The sequence below is a fragment of the Nicotiana tabacum genome, chromosome 6 (assembly GCF_000715075.1).
Source record: "Nicotiana tabacum cultivar K326 chromosome 6, ASM71507v2, whole genome shotgun sequence".
Classification (NCBI taxonomy): Eukaryota; Viridiplantae; Streptophyta; class Magnoliopsida; order Solanales; family Solanaceae; genus Nicotiana; species Nicotiana tabacum.
In genome coordinates this window covers 214,950,245-214,972,708 of record NC_134085.1, presented here as the reverse complement: position 1 = coordinate 214,972,708, position 22,464 = coordinate 214,950,245, and the positions used below count along the sequence as shown (strand labels likewise).

The 22,464-nt window shown below is 40.1% G+C and overlaps 1 protein-coding gene across 2 annotated transcripts; it reads left to right on the top strand.

Moving 5' to 3' along the window:
* Positions 1-2,321: 2,321 nt before the first annotated feature.
* On the top strand, positions 2,322-22,194 carry LOC107811425 (uncharacterized). Of its 2 annotated transcripts, XR_012711181.1 has the most exons (9): positions 2,322-2,892; positions 4,127-5,392; positions 12,983-14,671; positions 14,898-15,980; positions 16,320-16,424; positions 16,523-16,612; positions 20,715-20,850; positions 21,402-21,512; positions 21,584-22,194. XR_012711181.1 is itself a non-coding variant. In XM_075256677.1 (8 exons), the coding sequence occupies exons 1-8, from the start codon at positions 2,833-2,835 to the stop codon at positions 22,121-22,123; spliced, it is 4,944 nt and encodes a 1,647-aa protein (XP_075112778.1). In that variant the 5' UTR covers positions 2,322-2,832; the 3' UTR covers positions 22,124-22,194. The 2 variants fall into 2 exon arrangements, 1 of the variants encoding a protein (XP_075112778.1); XM_075256677.1 differs by lacking the exon at positions 20,715-20,850.
* The last annotated feature ends 270 nt before the right edge of the window (positions 22,195-22,464 follow it).

The window sequence follows — 22,464 nt, the reverse complement described above, 5'->3', positions numbered from 1 at the left end:
TATGTGAACGCCACATGCTTTGTGCACCAAAACCACTTCTGCATATTTTGAAGTTAAAATAGTGAAGTATAGATTGGTGTTGAAATAAGATGAAAGAAGAATTTATAGGATAGAATTGGCAGCTGAGGAAAGTTAAATAGAAGAAAAATACCTTGCAGAATATAGCTGTTGTTCACTGATGAGGCAGCACAGTGTTAAACGATAAGTATTAGGAAGAAGAGTCTTTTTCTTTTTCTATATAATTGTATTATGTATATTTTTACTACTTTATTCTTTTTTACTTGTCATTTTAGTCAATAACAATTTAGTCCAAAATATTTGTCGCTTTAGAAAAATCAAGAAGCATTAATTGGTTCTTTCAATTTCAATTTTACTACACTAATAAGGCCTTTAGTTATAATTAATTACACATTTACTTATTTAAGAAAGATATAATGGTAAATTTAGTTAAATAATTAAGGCTATCAAATAATTTTCTTAATGATTATCCTTATATGATACATACAAAAAACTGAAACGAGTTATAAGATTTTAAGCATGGGGTATTGATTATATGTGAGTTGTATTTCAAAAACTTTGTCGTAATAGTTTTGGATCCTACCTATGGGAAAGGGAAGAATATTTAATCATTCATTTAATTAGATCACAAAATACTTTTGTATCTGCAGACTGCACATGGCCAAACACCGGAAAGCTTTCACATTTAATTTTCATATTCACCAACAAACAACGACAACAACGACCCAGTATAATCCCACAAGTGGGGTCTGGGGAGGGTTGTATGTACGCAGACCTTACCCCTACTCCAAAAGGTAGAGAGGCTGTTTCCAGGAGACCCTCGGCTCAAAAGAAGCAATAGGAGATGATACATTAGTTATGTAAAAATGCGTAATAAAACAGCAACAATATATAAGAGATATGAAATATGAAATACAGGATACGACAACGAAAATACGAAATAGATGGCTGGTATAGTACAACTAGAAGGTAAAGTCCTGCATCAATAGACGCCTAATGACATTCCTAGTCTAACTCCTAACTGGATAGTCTCCCTCTATTGTGCTGTAGAAATATTCACACTCTCCCCTAACCTACAACCCTAATGCTCGACCTCCATAAATCCCTATCAAGGGCCATGTCCTCAGTAATCCTAAGTCGTGCCATGTCATGTCTGATCACCTCTCCCCAATACTTCTTAGGTCTCCCTCTACCTCTCCGCGTGCCCACTACATCGAGTCGCTCACACCTCCTCACCGGTGCATCAGTGCTCCTCCTCTGTATGTGCCCGAACCATCTGAGTCTCACTTCCCGCATCTTGTCCTCCATGGGGGCCACACCCACCTTCTCTCGAATATCTTCATTCCTAATCTTATCCATCCTTGTATGCCCGCACATCCACTTCTGGGTTTCATCTTCATTCCTAATTTTCATATTCACCATGAGACTATATTGCAAGATCTTCAATTCGTATAGAACTAAATTAAAATCAACACGTACCTGAATTTTACTTTATATATAAAAACCCCTTAAAAGTATTTACTTTCTTCATTTTGTCATCTTGTGATGATTGCGAGCTGATTCCATTTTAGTTTTTTGATACTTTTTTTTTATTAAGATATCCTTGAAGTTAAATATTAGAATGTGTTTTTATTAAATTACTCTAGGAAGCAATTTATTATATTGTTAAATTATTAGTATGAGATAGTTTTTAATTCTCGCATTCAATGCTAGCTATTCAGATTAAAATTTGATCCTTGAAAACTAAAATTTCAATTGAAGCATCTGCTAGATATGAAAAGGAAGGGTACATTGTTCCTTTGGCATATCAAATCAATAAGAGTTGTAGACGGTAGTGGAGTAATAAATATTCATTCATCCTCAATTAGAGGTCTCGATTTTTTAAGCTATGAGTATAAAGTCGTTGGTTAGGGAGACTTTATCTCCCAATGTTGAACTTTCGGACATTAATTTAAATATCGATTTACCTCGTAATGTTAAACTTTCGGACACAAATTCAAACTGAAAATAAACCAAACATAAAATAAAATAAAAAATAAAAAAAAATTAACATAATACCTCGCTCATTTTCTCCACCGGCCTCGAACCCTAGACCATAGGGGCCAGAATTTCAGCAATTCTAGAAAGGGCCCCACCCAGGAACAAGTGGAACCCTTGTGATTGGCTTAAAGTTCAATCATTATGAAGATACGGAGTACTTTTGTTAAAGAAAAGAAATATAAAGGACCTAAATGTCAATATGGACAAAATTTGAGGACATATTAGTAAACAAATAAAGTCACGATGACACCATCTTCTTCCTCACAGAAAATCAATGCCCCCTGGAATAAAAAATTAATTTCACTATTCTCAGCACATTCTCTTATGCAGCTAGGTTCCTCAATGGAGGTCCTCACTCTCCCAAAACCCTAGAAAATTGAAAGAAAAAAGAAATTAAAGGAAGAAAAACACCGATTAAAAGTTCAGCTTTTTGGAGTTTCCAACAAAGTTCATTCCTGGTTGTTTCTTTTCGTCAAGACTCTTCCTTTATTACTCAAATTTCAGTCCCATTTATCGAATTTGGATACCCATTTTCCTCAAAATCATATTTCGATCGATGTTCTGCATCCTTTTTCTATTTTTTAAAATTTAAACATATTTAGAGCTTGTATTTCTTAATAAGATTAGGAAAGGCGTTATTTTTTGTTCAGAAGGATCGCGTTATTTATTTGTTGTGAGAAAAGTTGTTACTTTTTATGTTTTCCTGCTACTATTGCAAATTAGTGATTAATGTAAAGGTATTTTATTTTGGGGTTGGGAATCTATTGTTGTTTAATGGAGAGCAGTGAAGGAGGGGATGATCAAGAAGGCTCTGGTTGGATGCAAGTTAAAAAGGTCTGAACTTTTCACACCTCCATCTCTCAATATTAATTAATTCAGCTTTTAAATCATTTAATGTTATGTTTAAGCTGAAAGATGATGAATGAAAATGGGTTTACTATTTGAATGCAAATCATTAATAACCATGTTTGAGTTGTGTCATTGGCCTAATGTCAAGAGTGTACCTCCTGATAATCTGCTGTTTTAGGTATTCTTTTAGTAGAAAAGTATCAAAGGATTGAACTTTTCCTGAATTCATGTAGATGAATTAGTTGAATTTTAGTTATTTGAGGAAGAACTAATCATTTTCAGTATGTTTCTGAAAAATGGATTGGTGGATTACACTAGAATTGGGCATATTCACCGGCATTTAGTGAAGAGATGGTGATTTAATTGGGCTAGGTTTATATTTTCTTTCTTGTTATTGGTACCAAAGAAAAGCCCTATAGAGAAATGAAAGGCAGCTGAATAGGTTCTCTTTATTGTATTGCTGAAGCTGAAACGGAAATTTATTGAATGAAATACTCTTACATTTGAATTTTTCTATTGCGTGCTTCATCTATAATCTTCCACTTTCTCTTTCTGATAATTCCATTTGTACGTTTAGCGACCATAGTGGTGTGTACATGCTTCTTAAGTACTGGATTTATCTCATCGCAAAAACTGAGATGTCCCTCTATCCCTTCACCTCTTTTCACTGCATGGGGTGGATTCCTCTGTTCAGGGGTGAAAGGCAGATAATGGAAGATCAGGGGCATCTAAGATTCACGATATTAAGTGTTTATTGCTGAATTGTTATTCAAAAAAACATTGTTTAAAAGAACACGAAATGCGATGGACGGCGTCTTGCTTTATCATCCTTATGCCTTATAGCTTACTAAAGTATAAGAAAATTACTCCTTCACTGCAGCTTAAGTGGTTTGAATGGAGTAGAATGTGTGGCTAATAGCGATACATGTTTGCGAAATATGCAAAGAGAAGAACAAAGGAAACAGTAATAAGAGAGCAAAACATGTAAGTACAGTTCTGGCAATTCTGCGTTTAGGAGATTCACCAATAAATCAATCTTTCCTGGGATTTGAATTTTGAATGCCTTATTTCTTGTATGCTCTGTTTCTTGTCATTAGCAGATGCTATATGTATCAAGATTAAACTGCACTTTTCTCATCAACAATAATGTAGAGTGCCTCGCGTTTTTCCCAAATAAAATCTGTGTATTTGTTATTCAATGTGTGGACTTCTTGTGCAGAAGCACAGACACAGTTCAAAGTTTTCACTACATGGTTGGGTTGGAGGATCATCTCAAGGAACTGCTTCTTGCAATCCAGAAAATCGGCCTTCATTGAGTGTAAAAAGTGAAAATCTTAAATCTGTCGTTCAGCATTCAAAAGGAAGTGGACGCTGTATTAGACATGATGATGTTACTTCAATTCCGAAGGAAGATGCAGTGATTGTGCACGATAAATGTGTGGTCAGTCACAGTAGTAATTCTGTTAGTTTAGGTTTCCCAACAGATTCCAATCAAGGAGTCAGTCAGGAACATCCTCAAATAATTAACCATGACATCATACCAAAAATCAAGTGGGGTGACATGGATGATCGAGCTCTAACATCACATTTTGGAACTACTGTCCAAGCAGAAATTAAGTTCGGTGACATTCAAAATCATGATCTGCTTAGTACAAAAGCTGATCAAACAAGTGATCCGTTTGTACACATTTCTCCAACTGATGTAGAGAAAAATAGATTGGTTACTGAGGAAAGCCATCAAGTTGTCAGCTCGAATCCTTTGTCTCCCAAGATTGAAGCTGTTGAAAAAAATTGTGTGAAGTTGAAGGATTTATCTTCAGAAGATGTTAATGCTTCTGCTGCTTCTCCTCTTTCTGGAGGGCAATGTGGACATACCCAGCTTGAAAAAGGTGACACTTGCAACAGTCCTGGCGAAAAGCTTAAAATTGCTGCCAGAGAAGGGCCTAGTGGGGTAACTGTGCACAGTGTCGAATCTGAAGAAGCTTGCACCGAAATCTCTGAAGTGCCTAGTGTTGATCAGAATATAAAAACAGTGGTCGCTTCACAGGATTCTGAGCCAGTGCCACCTGATAAAGGAGGATCGAGAAACAATGGGCAGCCTTACCTGTCGTCTCCTAGTGAAGAGTTTAGGAACAAACGAGTTGATTCAATCATTGAGGATTTATCAAACTCTAACTTGAGCAGTATTGATGCAGAAGGCATTGGTGAAAGTAAAGAAAGGTTCAGGCAACGCCTCTGGTGCTTTCTCTTTGAGAATCTTAATCGGGCAGTAGATGAACTCTACCTACTCTGTGAACTGGAATGTGACCTGGAGCAAACACAAGAGTCTATTCTTGTTCTTGAAGAAGCTGCATCTGATTTTAAAGAACTGAGTTCAAGAGTGGCGGAATTTGAGAGACTGAAAAAATCCAGTTCTCATGCGACTGATGGAACACCTCTGACCATGAAGTCTAACCATCGCAGACCACATGCTCTCTCATGGGAGGTGAGTATTCTAGCTCTCATTTTTCAATGTTTTAAATTGGTAATTGTAAAAAATTAAACAACACATAAACAAATCAATCTCAGCCATTTGGAAGTTGAAAAACTGCAGTTTTGAATGCATGCATACCAAGAATATCTGTTGGCCAGTCATTATTATATTCCATCTATGCTAAAGAAATCATTCTGCATGTCTTTTACCTGGTTTTTTGGTACTGGTAGCGCCCACAGTTTGGGCCAGGGAAGTCCTTCAGCTCGTTAAACGGAGGGATATATTCTGTCTTTTCAAATACGCTTTCCCCAGCAGGCAACAACACAACACTGGGATTCTTGAATTTTCTTTTCATTTATTTTTACCTATTCGATAGTAATTGGATAAAAAATCATGACAACATCGCCCTCTTTGGAACCTTATTTGTGTGTGTGTGTGGGGGGGGGGGAGAGTTATTTTGTTCACTGAAGGCGGATCTAGAATTCGTAAGCTGCAGGTGCCACTGTCTTTAACGTAACCTACCACTAGCAATGGAGATCGAATTGGGGTGTACATTCGGTCAGTTTTATCCGTTTTAGGTTAATTCGGTTCGATTTACAAGGTTTTTGTTTCTTTAAAAAAATCACGCAATTTTGTCCAGTTCGATTTAATTCTCTATTCAAATTCTATTGACAAAAAAAGGTTTTTTTTAATGACCAAGAAATTCGTCTGAGGCCAACCAATTAGGAACAACCGCAACCTTCAAAACTCAAGGATAATGGGCCCGCCTCCCTAATATTCTCCACTTAAATGCTAGTCTTAGTTCGTATGGTGCTGGGCTCGAATCTGTGACCCAAGTCGCAAGTCCCTCAACCTCTGCCACTTGAACTAAGCCCTATGGGGAGTTATGGATATTTTTTTGGAGGTCACTTTTTTCGTAAATGGTAGGCTTAGTTCTTATGGTGCTGGGCTCGAATCTGTGACCCAAGTCGCAAGTCCCTCAACCTCTGCCAGTTGAACTAAGCCCTAGGGGGAGTTATGGATACTTTTTCTAGAGTTCACTTTTTTTGTTAGAAGCAGCCAAACTTTTTTTTGATAAGGTAAATTGTATTAATCAAAAGGGAGAGAACTCCCGTATATAGGAAGTATACTAAAAAGTAGAGTATTTACATCAGAACATGATTCTCTATAAAAGACGCCCGATCTTCTATACAAGTAGGGGCTATATGAGTGCATCAAAAAGCGATCAAAGATAAAAGACTATTCTTAAAATGTGAAAAAGTAGAATTAATCCCCTCAAAAGCTCTCCTATTTCTCTCCCCCCAAACTATCTACATGAGAGCTAACGGGGCGAACTTCCATGCCTTTTGCTTTCTTCTTCTACGGAAACCTGCCCAACTATATAACATTTCCTTTACGGTGCTTGGCATCACCCATTGAATACCATAAAGGTTCAGGATCGCCCTCCACAAAGCCGAGGACACAGGGCAATGCAGCAAAAGATGATCAACTTCTTCCCCTGAGTTTTTACACATATAGCACCAACTAACAGGTGTAGTTCCTCTCTTTCGCAGATTCTCAGCAGTCAAAATTACTTCCCTTGTCGCTAGCCATGCAAAAAGCACACCTTCGTGGGCGCCTTAGGAATCCAGATTGAGGAGTATGGAAAAGAGGCCTCCTCTCTCACCAACATACTCTGGTAAAAGGACTTTACGGTGAACAAACCATCGCCATGCAAATCCCATCTCCAAGAATCACAAGATGGCTGGGGCCTGTCTTGCCCATATAGCAGTGTCAATAAATCTTGGAGCTCCGCAATCTCCCAATCTTGCATATTCCTTCTAAATGAGAGGTCCCATACTACCCCCTTCATGCTCCTTACGAATCTGTTGGACCATCAATTCCTTCTGGTTTGAAACTCTGAAGGCGTGGGATAAGGAGACCCTCAGAGTTTCCTCTCCACACCACCTATGATTCCAAAAGCTGATTCTCCTTCCATCTCCCACCCTGTAAGTGATGTTACCACTGAAGGATTCCCAATTCTTCATGATACTCCTCCACATGCCACACCCGAAAGGTGTTGTGATTGCCTTGGTCCTCCAACCCCCTCCAGTGGAATCGTACTTTTCTACTATGACCTCCCTCCATAGAGCATGCTCTTCTAACCCGAATCTCCACAGCCATTTCCCCAACAAAGCTCTGTTGAATACCCTAAGATCTTTTACTCCAAGTCCACCCCACTTTTTTGGGGAAGTGACTGTCTGCCAATTCACTAGATGATACTTTCTAGTTCTATCTGCCGCATCCCAAAAAAAAACTCCTTTGAAGCTGTTCTAGTTTTTTTGTGATGCTCACAGGAACTTGCAATAGGGACAGGTAATAGGTGGGCATACTCGATAAAGTACTTTTGATAAACACTTCCTTTCCGCCTTTTGACAAGTACCGTTTCTGCCAGCCTGCTAATCTTTTTTCAACCCTTTTGATCACTGGATTCCAAACCATAGTATCCTTATGCAAAGCGCCCAATGGGAGACCCAAGTAAGTAGTGGGAGGGGAGCCTACCTTACATCTAAGAACATAAGACAAAGCATCGATGTTAGCAATCTCGCCCACCGGGAAAATCTCACACTTGTCGAGGTTGATTTTGAGACCTGATACTATTTGAAACCACTGCAGGACTTGCTTCAGGTAGGTCAATTGATCCATATCGGCATCATAGAAAATCAGGGTGTCAACCGCAAAAAGCAAATGAGAGACTCTTCGGGCACTGGGCACCCCGGTCGGAGCTGAGAATCCTCTCAAGAAGCCTTTGGCCGCCGCACGATCCATCATTTTACTCAGAGCATCCATCACTAGAATGAATAACATGAGGGATAGGGGGTCTCTTTGCCTGAGACCCCTGGAGCTGCCAAAGAAACCATACGGGCTACCATTAACCAGGACAGAGAATCTGACTGAGGAAATGCAGAACTTGATCCATCCCCTCCATCTTGCCCGAAACCCCATCCGCATCATAATGAAATCCAGGAACTCCCAATTGACATGGTCGAAAGCCTTCTCAAGGTCCAACTTGCATAGTAAGCTGAGATCTCTATTTTTTCTTCTGGAGTCTACAAGTTCATTTGCCACCAAAGCGGCATCCAGGATCTGCCTACCTTCCACAAAAGCATTCTAGGAAGACGAAACAGACACGTCAAGAACCTTCTAGAGTCTGTTGGAAAGCACTTTAGAAATAATCTTGTAAATGCTTCCCACGAGACTAATTGGCATATAGTCTCTGATACAAGATGCACCTTCTTTCTTAGGCACAATAGTAATAAAAGTAGCATTGATACTTCTCTTGAAAACACCATTCACATAAAAGTATTCAATGGTTTCCATCAACTCCCCTTTGATGGTGTCCCAACAGAGTTGGAAGAAGGCCAGGGAGAAACCATCGGGGTCGGGGGCCTTATCACCAGCACAACTCGACACAGCCTCGTGCACCTCCTCCTCCTCGAAAGCCCTTTCTAGCCACTCATTGTCTCCCTCCCCTATGTGGTTGAACTCTATTCCTTTCTTTAACTATAACGCCCTCGATTTTTGCCGCCAACTAGTCTCCTGAGCTATTGCTAACTCGATTATTTCCCTCTTAACCTCCCCCAATCTCTCTTTCTCAGATTCATCTAACTCCCTCGCCCCTTCCCCTCCCTCTAGTTCCCTAAATTCATGCATAAGCTCCCTCATTTTAACCTCTATCCTCCCAAAAACCTCCTTATTCCACCTAATAATATCTCCCTTGAGCAATTTAAGTTTCTTCGAAAGACGGAATGAAGGTGTCCCTGTTACCCCGTAGCTTATCCACCATTCTTTAACCTTGTCACCAAATCTTGGCACCTTCAACCACATGTTCTCGAATCGGAAGGGAGCACGCACCCCTCTCCCTCTGCATCCATCTAGCAAGATAGGCAAATGATCCGAAGTCAGCCTAGGTAAAGGAATCTGCAACACATTCGGCACCAGCTCATCCTAGGAGGGCGATATCAGAAATCTATCAAGTCTAGACCTTGAGTTGGAATCCTCCGCCTTGGCCCAAGTAAACCTTTCCCCTGACGGAGGAAGATCAATGAGAAAGTGATCATTGATGAAGTCAGAAAACTCCTCCATGGCCCTCGAAATCAGACTACACCATAATCTCTCCTCTGGGAATCTAATAGTGTTAAAGTCTCCCCCTAGAACCCATGAAATGTCCCATTCCCCCATCATATTGGCCAGTTCCTCCCAGAAGAATACCTTGGACCCTTCTCCTACCGGTCCGTATACTCTCCCAAATCCCCACTCGACCCACTCACTCTATCTTTGATAAGAGCTGCTAAAGATAAAACTCCCTTCTTAATTTCCTTTACCTCCAAGCTTCTATCATCCCACATTAGAAGAATGCCCCCGGCACTTCCTGCTGCTGGAACCCAGTCATATTTTACCCAACTACCACCCCAGACACTCCTCACAATCACATCCGACAAAACTTCCATGTTTGTCTCCTGAAAGCAAACTAGGTTAGCACCCCACTCTCTAACTCCCACTTTGATGATGACCCTTTTGTTTGGGTCATTCATCCCCCTCACATTCCGTGAAAGAATCTTAAGTTCCATAAGAAACAATATCCCCCTTCTCCCCACCCCCCTCTAATCGAGCTCCCTTCCTCCCCGTCACACACCCATCCCCTTCTCTGGTACACCACTACATCCCCTAAATTATTTTGCTTAACACCTTGACCTAACTCCCTCCCTGCACCATCATTAAAAGATTGTTGCTCAATCTCCCTCAACAGTTCTAACACCCTATCTTCCTTCCCTTCAAAAGAAACACCTAGAAACTTCCCAAAGTTTAGTAGTTTATCCTCCATCCAGAAAGACATATCCCCTCCTCCCATCCGTGACGAAATTGGACAGGCGTCTTCTATATGAACCCTTTCCTTGCTCCTTCCGGAGGAATACAAGATCATATCATTGGTAGCAATAGGAACTTTAGGTACCGAAAGGATCTCACCATTTCCTTGAGGGGTATCAGCCTCTGAAATTAGCACCCCGCTGTTATAGGAATGACCAGAAACACCAATAGGGTAGCCTGAAGGAGGAGAACATGGAACCCTTGGCGGCATCTTAACTGGGAGTACTGGTCTGACACTAATATCAGTTGGTGCATGCTCAACAATCTTCCCAGAAGAAGAAGAAGCTTGAAGTGTAGCCTCAATACAACTAAGCTCAGGAGCAGCTGAGGGAGCGATGGAGCTGGGTCCATCAGAGGCGGGAGGCTGCGGAATAACAGCACCATCTATAGTCGGTGCTGCCCCTGAAGCAGTGGCCATCGAAGAGGGGCACAGGTCACTAGAGCTCGGTAAAGAAATACCAGTGTGTGTAGCACCATTGGCAGAAGAAGGAAGAACGACTTTCCCATATGCTTAGGAGCCTTATCAGACGCAGCTTGAATAATCTGGGCCCCTTAGGATCAATTCTAATATAATTGAGAAAAGTTGCTGGGCCCATGTGAGGAGGCCCAGGCCTATACTTGCTGAAATCTTGCCTGGCCCTAGGATAATTGGAAGAGGATCGGGTCATTCTACCGTTCCAGCCCGCATCACTAACCCATTCACGTCTTTTCCTCCTGTTGAAATTTTGTCTTCTTCTCCCAAAATCAAACCTCCCGTCTCTTCTCGATCTAACGTCTGACTCCGACTTAGTCCACTGATCCGGTGAGCCCTCCCCTCTCCTCAGAGACTGATTTCCCCACCCCTCCCTTCTATTTGACCTTCCCTTTTCTTCCGCCACTATCTTTGGCATAAAAATAGGGCGAAATTCAGGACTCAACCAAACCCTGTAACTCAAGTAGCCATCTTCCACCACAGTGGAGACAGGGATTTTTCCCCCTTTCCTCACCACAATCCTCACTCGCGAGAGATTGTGTAAGCTGCAAGCGACATCAATAAAACCCCCATAGCTATCCCCAATCTTCTTGAATAATTCAAGACACCAACGGGGGACCCACCATGTTGACCACCAATGATTCGTCGGTGAAACGTGGGTCTAGACACCTATCGTGCTCCACCCATCTGTCTAGCTTTAAGAAGTTCCCATCGAACCACCTATTTCCTCTTACAAGAATTTCGGAAGCTTGAGACTCGTCGACAAAGCGAAAGAGATATTGTGTGTCCCTCAGTTGCGATATTTTCAGCCCGTCCTTGACGTTCCATGCCCCTGCTGCCCAGTTCCTAACAGCCTCTGGAGAACCAACCCATTTGGAGAACATGAGAGTGTGCTCCTAAGATAGCGAGAAATGCGGCTCTTGCCCTACGTCAAGCTTTCAATGGCATCTTCCCCCAAGTTCTAGGACTGGCCAATAGGCAACTTTGATGAAAGACATGTTTTCCAGTTTTCTAGATTCTAGAGAGAAGTAGGAGTTTCTCTCTGTAGAATCCATCATATTCTAGATGCGGCTGCCCCAAAAAAAAAGAGGTGAGAAAAGACCGAAAAAACCTCAAAGGTTAGAAAAATCAAGTCACAGTGGGTGGAAAACAGAACATAGGAAGGGAAAAGCTTTTCTGGTACTGAACAACGTGAACAACGGAAACAGACGCCAGATTCTGGGGTTTAATGGCCGGAAAAAAGAAAAAGTCATCGGATTTTGGTGAAACTGAGACGGGAAGGCTCGGAAAAGCCTCGAGAAGAGGCTGTCGGAAGAAAGAAAATTGAAAAAGTCACCGGAAGATGCCACACGCGCCGGCGCGTGGCTAGATCTCACCGGAAAATCCGGTGCATGAGGGCGCGTGAGATGTCAGATGCCGGCGGACTTTACTGGGGTTTGGATGCGGGAAGCATATCTTGGTGGGGGTGGTGGAGTCTTAGGAAGAAGAAGAGGGTTGGGAAGTCCATCATCTGTAGCAGTGTTAGAGTTGGGAAGTTCGAAACCCTTCAGATCTGCTAGTTACCTAACTTGTTTGGTGCAACTAACTTAGAATCTAACCATATTACCCAGCGAAGATTCACAAAGTCGTAGATTTAGGAGCCATGACAAGAAATAATATAAGAGATAGAACATTGTCAGTGGATTCAGTAAAAAGTGACCAATGATCTCAAGTAAAAGATCCTGGAAAACCAGCCAACACAGAATTTTCAATGGATAGCAACCTAGATGAAATTAATAAATGATTGCGTCGTACTCTATGTAGTTAACTTGCAACAAAGCCATTAAAAACAGATTAAGCGGACTAGTAACTTCCACATCTCAAGTGGCTCGAGCCTAACTTGTTTAATACTCAATAACTTGCCATTCAAAATCTGCAGTCAGTTGCAAGGATGTAGCAGCCAAACTTATAGGCCTAAACCACAAATCCGAAATAACCAAGCCTATTGATCCCGAAATTGAACTCTAAAAAACCTAACCAGTCTTTAGATTTGGATTGTAATATCTTAAATTTGAAAAGCGAAGATTCAACTAAAGTTTTCATAATCCAAACCAAACTACCTGACGCCCACCCTCGTTATCAATGTTTATTATACATACAGATATACATGGATAAATTGATTATCTACTCCTTTTTCCTTGTGACAAACTGTTAAAATGGTATGATCTTTCCTCTAAGTGCAGGTCCGCCGGATGACAACTTCACCACACAGGGCAGAAATACTGGCTTCATCTCTTGAAGCTTTTCGAAAAATTCAACATGAAAGAGCTAGTTTGTCAGCTACAGGGATGGAGAAAATGGCATCTAATTGTTATGATCATTATTGTGGAAGTTCTAGTGTTGTGGAGACATATAATGAGAAAGGTGACAAAAAAAGCAGTTCAAGTGAATCATTAGAGAAAAGTAGGAAGCAGAGTAATGCATCTAATTCTTCTCTGGGTAATTTGAGTAGAGAGAAGAGTCACGCTGATTCGGGAAAGTCTGCTTCTCATGCATCTAGATTACCTCCTAAGGAAGGGGTTTCCTCATCTGTCGGTGGAAAGAACAAGAGAGACAGTGAGAAAAATCTAAAGCCAATAGATCACTTGAAGAGACATTCTGAAAGAGACAAGGAAAAGCGAAATGGAAGCTCCTGGAGATCCATGGACGCTTGGAAGGAGAAGAGAAACTGGGAAGATGTACTCTCCACTCCATACCGAGTTTCATCTCGTTTCTCGCATTCACCTGGCATGAGTAGGAAAAGTGCAGAGCGTGCACGCATTTTGCATGACAAACTCATGTCTCCTGAGAAAAAGAAGAAGTCAGCTATTGACTTAAAAAAAGAAGCGGAAGAAAAGCATGCACGTGCAATGAGAATTAGAAGTGAGCTTGAAAATGAGAGAGTTCAAAAGCTTCAACGAACATCTGAGAAGCTGAACCGTGTAAATGAATGGCAATCCGTGCGTAGTATGAAATTGCGAGAGGTGATGCATGCTCGGCACCAGCGTAGTGAATCCCGACATGAAGCTTACCTAGCTGAAGTTGTGAGAAGGGCGGGCGATGAAAGCATAAAAGTAAATGAAGTTCGATTCATTACTTCACTCAATGAAGGGAACAAAAAGCTCATCTTGCGGCAGAAACTGCATGATTCTGAGTTGAGGAGGGCTGAGAAGCTTCAAGTGCTAAAAACTAAACAGAAAGAAGATATGGCAAGGGAAGAAGCTGTTTTGGAACGCAAGAAACTAATTGAAGCAGAAAAGTTGCAGCGCCTTGCAGAGACACAGAGGAAAAAGGAAGAGGCACAGGTAAGAAGGGAAGAGGAGCGTAAAGCATCAAGTGCTGCACGCGAAGCAAAGGCTATGGAACAGATGCGGAGAAAGGAGTTTCGAGCCAAAGCTCAACAGGAGGAAGCTGAACTCCTTGCCCAGAAGTTAGCTGAAAGACTCAGAGAAAGTGAACAGCGTCGTAAAATTTATCTGGAGCAAATACGGGAAAGAGCTTCAATGGACTTCAGAGATCAGTCTTCGCCATTATTCCGTCGTTCTGTGGCTAAGGAGGGGCAAGGTAGATCTACGCCAATCAGTAACTGTGAAGATAATAACGAAAATAGTGGTGTTGCTCCTGAAGGCTCTACGCTTGCTACTGGCCACATGGCTACCCAACATTCATTAAAACGAAGGATCAAAAGAATTCGCCAACGACTTATGGCATTGAAATATGATTTTCCTGAGCCTTCAATCGGCGGTACTGAAAATGCAGGTTTTGTGTATAGAACTGCAGTGGCAAATGCGAGGGCGAAGATTGCGAAGTGGCTCCAAGAACTTCAAAGACTTCGTCAAGCAAGAAAAGAAGGGGCTGCAAGCTTTGGACTAATAACAGCTGAAATAATTAAGGTGATATATTACACTTCTATGTGAAGTTTGTTTCACTTGCCTTCTAATTCTCAATGACAATGTAGTGCTATTAAGATAAAAAAGTTGTTTATCCTGCCATGAATAACTGCAACATAAAACAATGTTTTGGCTAGAATCAGTTTTTGAAAATATTGTGGCTTCAATAGGTCAACTTGTTTCATGAAATAATAGTAACTTATTGATTCTGGCATTTTTTTGTAACTAGTTTTTGGAGGGGAGGGATGCTGAGCTGCAGGCTTCTCGTCAAGCTGGTCTGGTTGATTTTATTGCTTCTGCACTTCCCGCATCTCACACATCAAAGCCAGAAAGCTGCCACGTGACATTGTACCTTCTAAGGCTTCTGAAAGTTGTACTTTCAGCGGCTGCAAACAAGGGTTATTTTCTTGCTCAGAATCTACTGCCCCCTATAATCCCCATGTTGGCGGCAGCTCTTGAAAACTACATCAAAATTGCAGCCTCATCAAATGGATCTGCTTCTGCCAACCTGGTTACCTGTAAGACATCAACTGACAGATTGGAGTTAATCTCTGAAATTCTGGATGGTTTCCTTTGGACTGCTGCAGCAATCATTGGTCATGCAAGTTCGGATGAACGTGCCCTTCAACTGCAAGATGGTTTGATTGAGCTTGTAATTGCTTACCAAGTTATTCACCGGTTAAGGGATCTTTTTGCACTTTATGATAGACCACCTGTAGAGGGTTCACCTTTCCCTTCATCAATCCTCCTTGGCGTAAATCTGTTGGCAGTTCTTACATCCAGATTCAGAAATGTGTCTTCAATAACATGTAAAAACATTCCTACTGTATCAACTCGAAGTAATGAAAAGAGCGACATCGAACTTGCTGAAGCTGCAGACTTGAAGTCTTCTTCTCCTTTGTGCAATTCCCAGAATGATGGTAAATTGGTATTTCCTGCAGTAAATGGAGGAGTAGCTTCGTCTTTGCCGGATGTACCGGAGGATAGGCCCCTGGATGAATTTTCTAAAATAAAAGAAAATGAGGGCTCAGTTGTAATTGATCGGAACTCTGACAAAGTTGACTTACTTGCTGCTAATACGGAAACTGCAGATGTATTGCAGGAATCTACAACCATCGTGACATATGATACCCTTCAACTGGACGAGAAGAAATCTCAAGATAATAGTAAAGGTCATATCAGTGGAAATGCATCAGTGTTGAAGCAGGCTGTAAAGTTTCTTCTTTCTGCCATATCTGAGACTGGATTAGTCTGTCTTCCGTCAATGTTGACAGCTGTATTATTGCAGGCTAACAATAGATGTTCTGAACAGGTGAACTTCGTGAATTTCATTAAATTTGTTTGTAAAATCCAGCTTTGAGGTTTTCTGCACGGCTGATTGTGTGCAATTTTGTAGTCCATGAATCTTACTGGGTTTTATCTGTAAGCATTAGGATGTAGTCGAACCTCATTTGTTTGCTACTTTGTTGTGTTCTTTACTAAACTTCTTTACCTTATGCATGTAACATTAAATCCTTCTAGTACGGGAAGTAATTGTTTGAAACTGTTCCTATGTTAAAGGAAGATGAAACCTAACCTTGAGTTTACTTGCGTTCATAGTCTGCTTATCTCTGTGTCTACCACTTAATCTTACTGAAACCTTTCTTTGCAGGCATCATTTGTCCTTCCATCCAATTTTGAAGATGTGGCAACTGGTGTACTAAAAGTGTTGAACAATTTAGCATTAATAGACATATCTTTTGTCCAGAAGATGCTCGTAAGTCAATTTGGAATTTTTTGCATCAAACAACTTTCCCTTTCTAAAAGTTTTAGATGTTAATAAAGTGACTCTTTATTCTCTTTTCTGGATCACAGGCCCGACCAGATCTGAAGATGGAATTCTTTCACTTGATGAGTTTTCTTCTCTCTCATTGCACGAGCAAGTGGGGCGGAGCAACTGACCAGGTTTTTTTCTGATGCTTTTGCTTTCATGTTTTGGCCTTCATATTGTAAACCTCACAAGTTTATTGGACTTAGAAAGGTGCTGTTTATGCTAGTCTTGGAAAGCCACCGTGCCTTTTGGTTGGAGGGTTGGAAAGTGCAAGAGAGATTGTCCATTTTCATTTGGAAAGAAATCCTAACTCACGTTTGCTTACCATTTAAGCTGACGGACGATAGGAGAGATTGTCACTGTGTTTCTTGATGGTTGTCATACGTTTCTTAGAAACACCGAATTTTCTTGTATAAATAATATTTCTTTGATAAAGGAGTATAAATTATATAATTAAATTCGCAATTCCTAGATATGAATTGCAACCATCTAGTAATGAGAAGACACAGCGTGAGGCTTTTACTCTGTGAAGGTCTACATTGATGCTCAACATTGTATAAACTTCGCGTTTATATCATCAAATATGGTTTTGGAAAGAAGGATTTCCAGATTTGGGAGTGTTAACGCCGAGTGTCACGTGGGCCTTCATATTCTTGAAAGGGCTAAAAGTAGCGCCTTTGCTTTGTTTGTAATGAAAAGGAAGGAGAGGATCTTAAGATATTTTTTTCCAGGGTAGGACTTTCTTGATCGCCTCATTCTGGATAGACTTGGTTTGTCTGGAACCTTCTGTAACTTTTCTGACATGTAAATATCAAAACAGCAAGTCAGCAATCAAACAGACCTGTGAACTTCTCCAATTAAGATAGATCTTGAGGCAGAAACCTTATGAAAAATAGCTCGGCAGATATTTACCCTCAAGTTGTAGATTCTCTACCTTTTTGGTATACCTGTTGTATCCGGGAGCTTTCCCATTGCTAATAATATCAATTAACTTATTAAAAAAAAAAAATTTACCCTCGCATAATACATAAAAGATCTTAAACATACAGGGTCAATAGCAAAACGGATCTTGGTGATTGGATGGCTCCCTGTTGTAGTTCTGTCCATAATTACCACCTGGCCCTTGTTCAAATAAGTTATGACTTATCCCTTGTGATGTTAAGGTATCTCAGTCTTGTTTGACTTTTTCTGGATTCCAGAATTGAATGAGAATGTTCTTGGATACAGCATTTTATTAGGAAAAATTGTAGTTTCCTTTTAGAGAGCAACAACAACAACAACAACAACCCAGTAAAATCCCACAAGTAAGGGGTTTGGGGAAGATAGTGTATACGCAGACTGTTACATCCCGTACCTTAATATTAGGATAAGTCATAGTAATCCATATGAGCTTGAAGGGACTAAGACCATTCACGAGATTATAGAGGATTTGCGACTATGTTCTTATAAGACCCCGTAAGTTTAAGGATTTGTGACTATGTTATTATAAGACCCCGTAAGTTTAACAACCTTGATACCATTATATACATTTGATATGGTATTTTGAGTGGAACATTTTTTTTTAAAAGTTTGAAAAATATGATTTTATATAGTTATTAATATTACTACTTTCGAATATGCTTTAAATTATACACATAATATGAGAAAGTTTATGAGATTTTCTTTATTGTAAAGATAGAAATTATTTTCTCACAAGAAAAGAAGGTTATCTTTTTACCATTTTAAGAATTAAGCGTACGAAAATTTGTACTCTTTATATGAGATTAGAAAAATTAGAAGTTGAGAAAATATATGTATTTTTTTCATGGATGTTTTAATGGAGTATTAGTATATGTATTAATTTTATATGGTACCATGATTTATTATTTTAATATTTTAATAGAAGTACTTTTGGATAAGGGAAAGATACTTGGTAAAGGTGCCATATACGTGTATGTATATTAGTATCACTTCCTATGACTCATCCACTCCAAAGGGTTGTTAAATTAAGTGGATAAGGATGGTTAAGGGGCTGCCACATGTATTAAGTTAGGCCAAGGGTGGCACTAATGTGCACATGAATCATATCTGGTGTGCTTTGCTTACACGTGAAAGGCAAGCCTTAAGCTTTCATGTTATTCTTTGGCAATTTGAGAGAGAGAAAGGAGATTGCAATCTTTCCTTCTATTGTTGGGGTGGATAAGCATTTACGTGGCAGCAAGTAGGGAATTTAACATTGACTAGGCAAGTTTTGGAGCTAGGTGGCAGGGAGTTTTAGTGTCTTAATCATCAAATTATTGGGGTGGATAAGTAAAAAATTTATTGTCCACATGGAATCATGGCAACTAAAGAAAGATATGACTAATGTGTATTAAAGGACCTTACTATAATTAGGTATGGGCACCTTTCCACGTGGATGTATAACACCAAATGAAGGAATGACTCATTCATTGTACATAGGTGATATGGTGGTTGTGTAGGAGGTGGACAATTCATATGTACTATACAGGAGAAGTGTACCACATGGTCTAAGAGGTTATGAATTATCTTAAAATATTACTTGAGATAGATTAGTTCCTTAGTTAGAATAGAGGCCGCAACAAAAGTTGGTTCTTTCCTATACTATGAAAAGTTCTTTTACTTGAATTGTGGCAGCAAATTCATTAATGGTAGCAACGTTATTCAATTAAGATACGAGCTTTCCTCATTGCTTTGACCTCGTTGTACATAGGTGATACGGTGGTTGTGTAGGAGGTGGACAATTCATATGTACTATACAGGAGAAGTGTACCACATGGTCTAAGAGGTTATGAGTTATCTTAAAATATTATTTGAGATAGATTAGTTCCTTAGTTAGAATAGAGGCCGCAACAAAAGTTGGTTCTTTCCTATACTATGAAAAGTTCTTTTACTTGAATTGTGGCAGCAAATTCATTAACCGTAGCAACGTTATTCAATTAAGATACAAGCTTTCCTCATCGCTTTGACCCCGTTGTTCCATTGTATCGCGTTATTGAATCGGGGCTTTATTCAAAGTGAAGGCAAAAGAAGAGGAGTTTTTGGTATATAAGATTGAGGTACTACGGGATGCATTGGATGAGTTGTCAAACGAATCGGCTCAGGTATGTTAAGGCTATCCCTTCTTTCCTTTTGGCATGATCCATACGATACAAACGAAACGAGTAGACGCACAACTTTCATAAATGACTCTATTCATAGAAGTACTAGAGGTGCCCATGTTCTTGATTCCTCACGTGTTTTAATGTTATATCGTTTGTTCATGGGTTTCATGACATTCCAAGAGATTGTATTGACTTACTTCATTATGCATTGCATTCATTTATACATGTGCATTTACCCATGACCAGAGGTTATGAGTTATCTTAAAATATTACTTGAGATAGATTAGTTCCTTAGTTAGAATAGAGGCCGCAACAAAAGTTGGTTCTTTCCTATACTATGAAAAGTTCTTTTACTTGAATTGTGGCAGCACATTCATTAACCGTAGCAACGTTATTCAATTAAGATACGAGCTTTCCTCATCGCTTTGACCTCGTTGTTCCATTGTATCGCGTTATTGAATCGAGGCTTTATTCAAAGTGAAGTAAGGTAAAAGAAGAGGAGTTTTTGGTATATAAGATTGAGGTACTACGGGATGCGTTGGATGAGTTGTCAAATGAATCGGCTCAGGTATGTTAAGGCTATCCCTTCTTTCCTTTTGGCATGATCCATACGATACAAACGAAACGAGTAAACGCACAACTTTCATAAATGACTCTATTCATAGAAGTACTAGAGGTGCCCATGTTCTTGATTCCTCACGTGTCTTAATGTTATATCGTGTGTTCATGGGTCTCATGATATTCCAAGAGATTGTATTGACTTACTTCATTATGCATTGCATTCATTTATACATGTGTATTTATCCATGGTCAGATGACGTTATATACGCGTATATTATATGTATATGGCGTATGGGAAAAGGGATGATAATTTTGTCCACAGTGGCTGAGATAATATGATGGGATGCCTCCAGAGGCTTGATGATGTTATGTACGTATAGACCTATGCATGATATGACATTCATACGCATATGCATGACATTATAAATATTTCATGATTTACGGAGCTATCCAGACTTATAGGTTGAGTCATTTTCTTCCATGTTCTTTATATACTTATTTACATGCCTTACATACTCGGTACATTATTCGTACTGGCGTCCTTTTGTTGGGGACGCTGCATTCATGCTTGCAGATATAGATAATCAGTTTGACAAGCCCTCATAGTAGACAAGGCTAGCATTCAGCGAAGGATCAGTAAGACTCCACCTCATTCGGAGTGCAGCCGAGTCTATAAGTCATCGTGTCGGAGTTTTGCTACAGACTTATGGGTAGGCCTGTACCCTGTCCCATTTGATGTCAAATACTTTTAGAGGCTTGTAGACACAAGTTCATTATGTACAGTATGTCGGAGGCCTTGACGGCCCATATGTACTCATGTTTTAGGAGCAATGGTTCATTGATACAGTGTTTGCCCACTTATAGTTATACATTACGAGTTGTGGCTATGTTGGCCCATGATAGTTGCAGAAGAAAAAATGAGTTACAGAGTGGTTCGCTCGGGCCAGTATAGCACCGGGTGCCAACCACGTCTCCCCAGGTTTGGGGCGTGTCACAGACCTTACCCCTACCCCGATGGAGTAGAGAGGCAGTTTCCGATAGACCCTCGGCTCAAGAAAACGAAAAAGATAATTTATCGGTACCATCAACGGAAACCATCGAAATAATAACAGTTAATTGTAGTTTCCTGTTAGAGCAGCATTAACGGTTAATGGTTTTTTAGAATTTTGTTGGGAGTCACTGTTTTCACATTTATTTGCTTGTTGTCAAAGTACAGGACTGATTAATATAGTCTTTTCTATTTGGGCATTCTGTGTCTCAGATTGGTTTGCTGCTGCTGGAATCATTGTCGCTTCTTAGTTATTTTTCATTGTTCCATCATGACAACCAAGCTGTTCTTCGATGGGGAAAGAGCCCTACAATTCTTCACAAGGTACGTGAATCTTCTGTTCAACTTAAGACTTCACCTAAAACACATATTTAATTGTGGATTGTGTGGCACAGGTATGCGACCTGCCTTTTGTGTTCTTTAGCGATCCTGAGTTAATGCCAGTCTTGGCGGGGACCATGGTTGCTGCCTGCTTTGGATGTGAACAGAATAAGAATGTCATTCAGCAAGAACTCAGCACAGATATGCTCCTTGCTTTGCTGAAAGCTTGTAGAAGTAATCTTCCATCACCTGATTCTTTTACAGTACCTAATAATCCATCACTAGATGAGACTGGTGCATCTGCTCAGCTGGTTCCTGAATCTAAAAGCCTTCAAGTTGATGTCCCACTGAGATCAAATCGCAACAATCAACGCAATGCTAGGGCCCTTTCCCAGAGAGGTGGTCCATTGCCAACTACTAGAACTGGCAGAATCCGAAGCTTAAGAGACAATAAAGTGTTGAAGCCTTGTGAAGGCAAGGGTCTGAAGAGCAATTCATCTGTACCTGAGAGTACTGCCGCATGGATGTTGCACTCTAGATTATCTACTGATGTACTTGATAAAGCAGAGCAGTTTTTTGCTGCAGTTATCTGCAATGAGAATGGAGAGTTATGAGTTTACTTACTGTATAGTATATCCATTCTTTTGAGTGCTTAATGCCAAATAAGCACAGTATATGACACTAATCTTCTTTACGGCGATATACTAGTTATCGCTTCGGAACTGGTCAAGAAAGATTTAGCCGTTCAATACTTACAATGTGGCAGTTGAAAAGTCTTCACTTGCTCTGCTGACACCCACTTAGAACAAAAATTGAGGATGTAGATTCCTTTAGGCACTAGTAACTAGTAGTAAGATAGATGCAGCAGCTGTTGCTTGGTTTTAGTAGTGATCTTAAAGTAATATATTACTGCGCTACTAAAATCCTAAAGCCTCTCCCTCATTTTCTCTCGAGG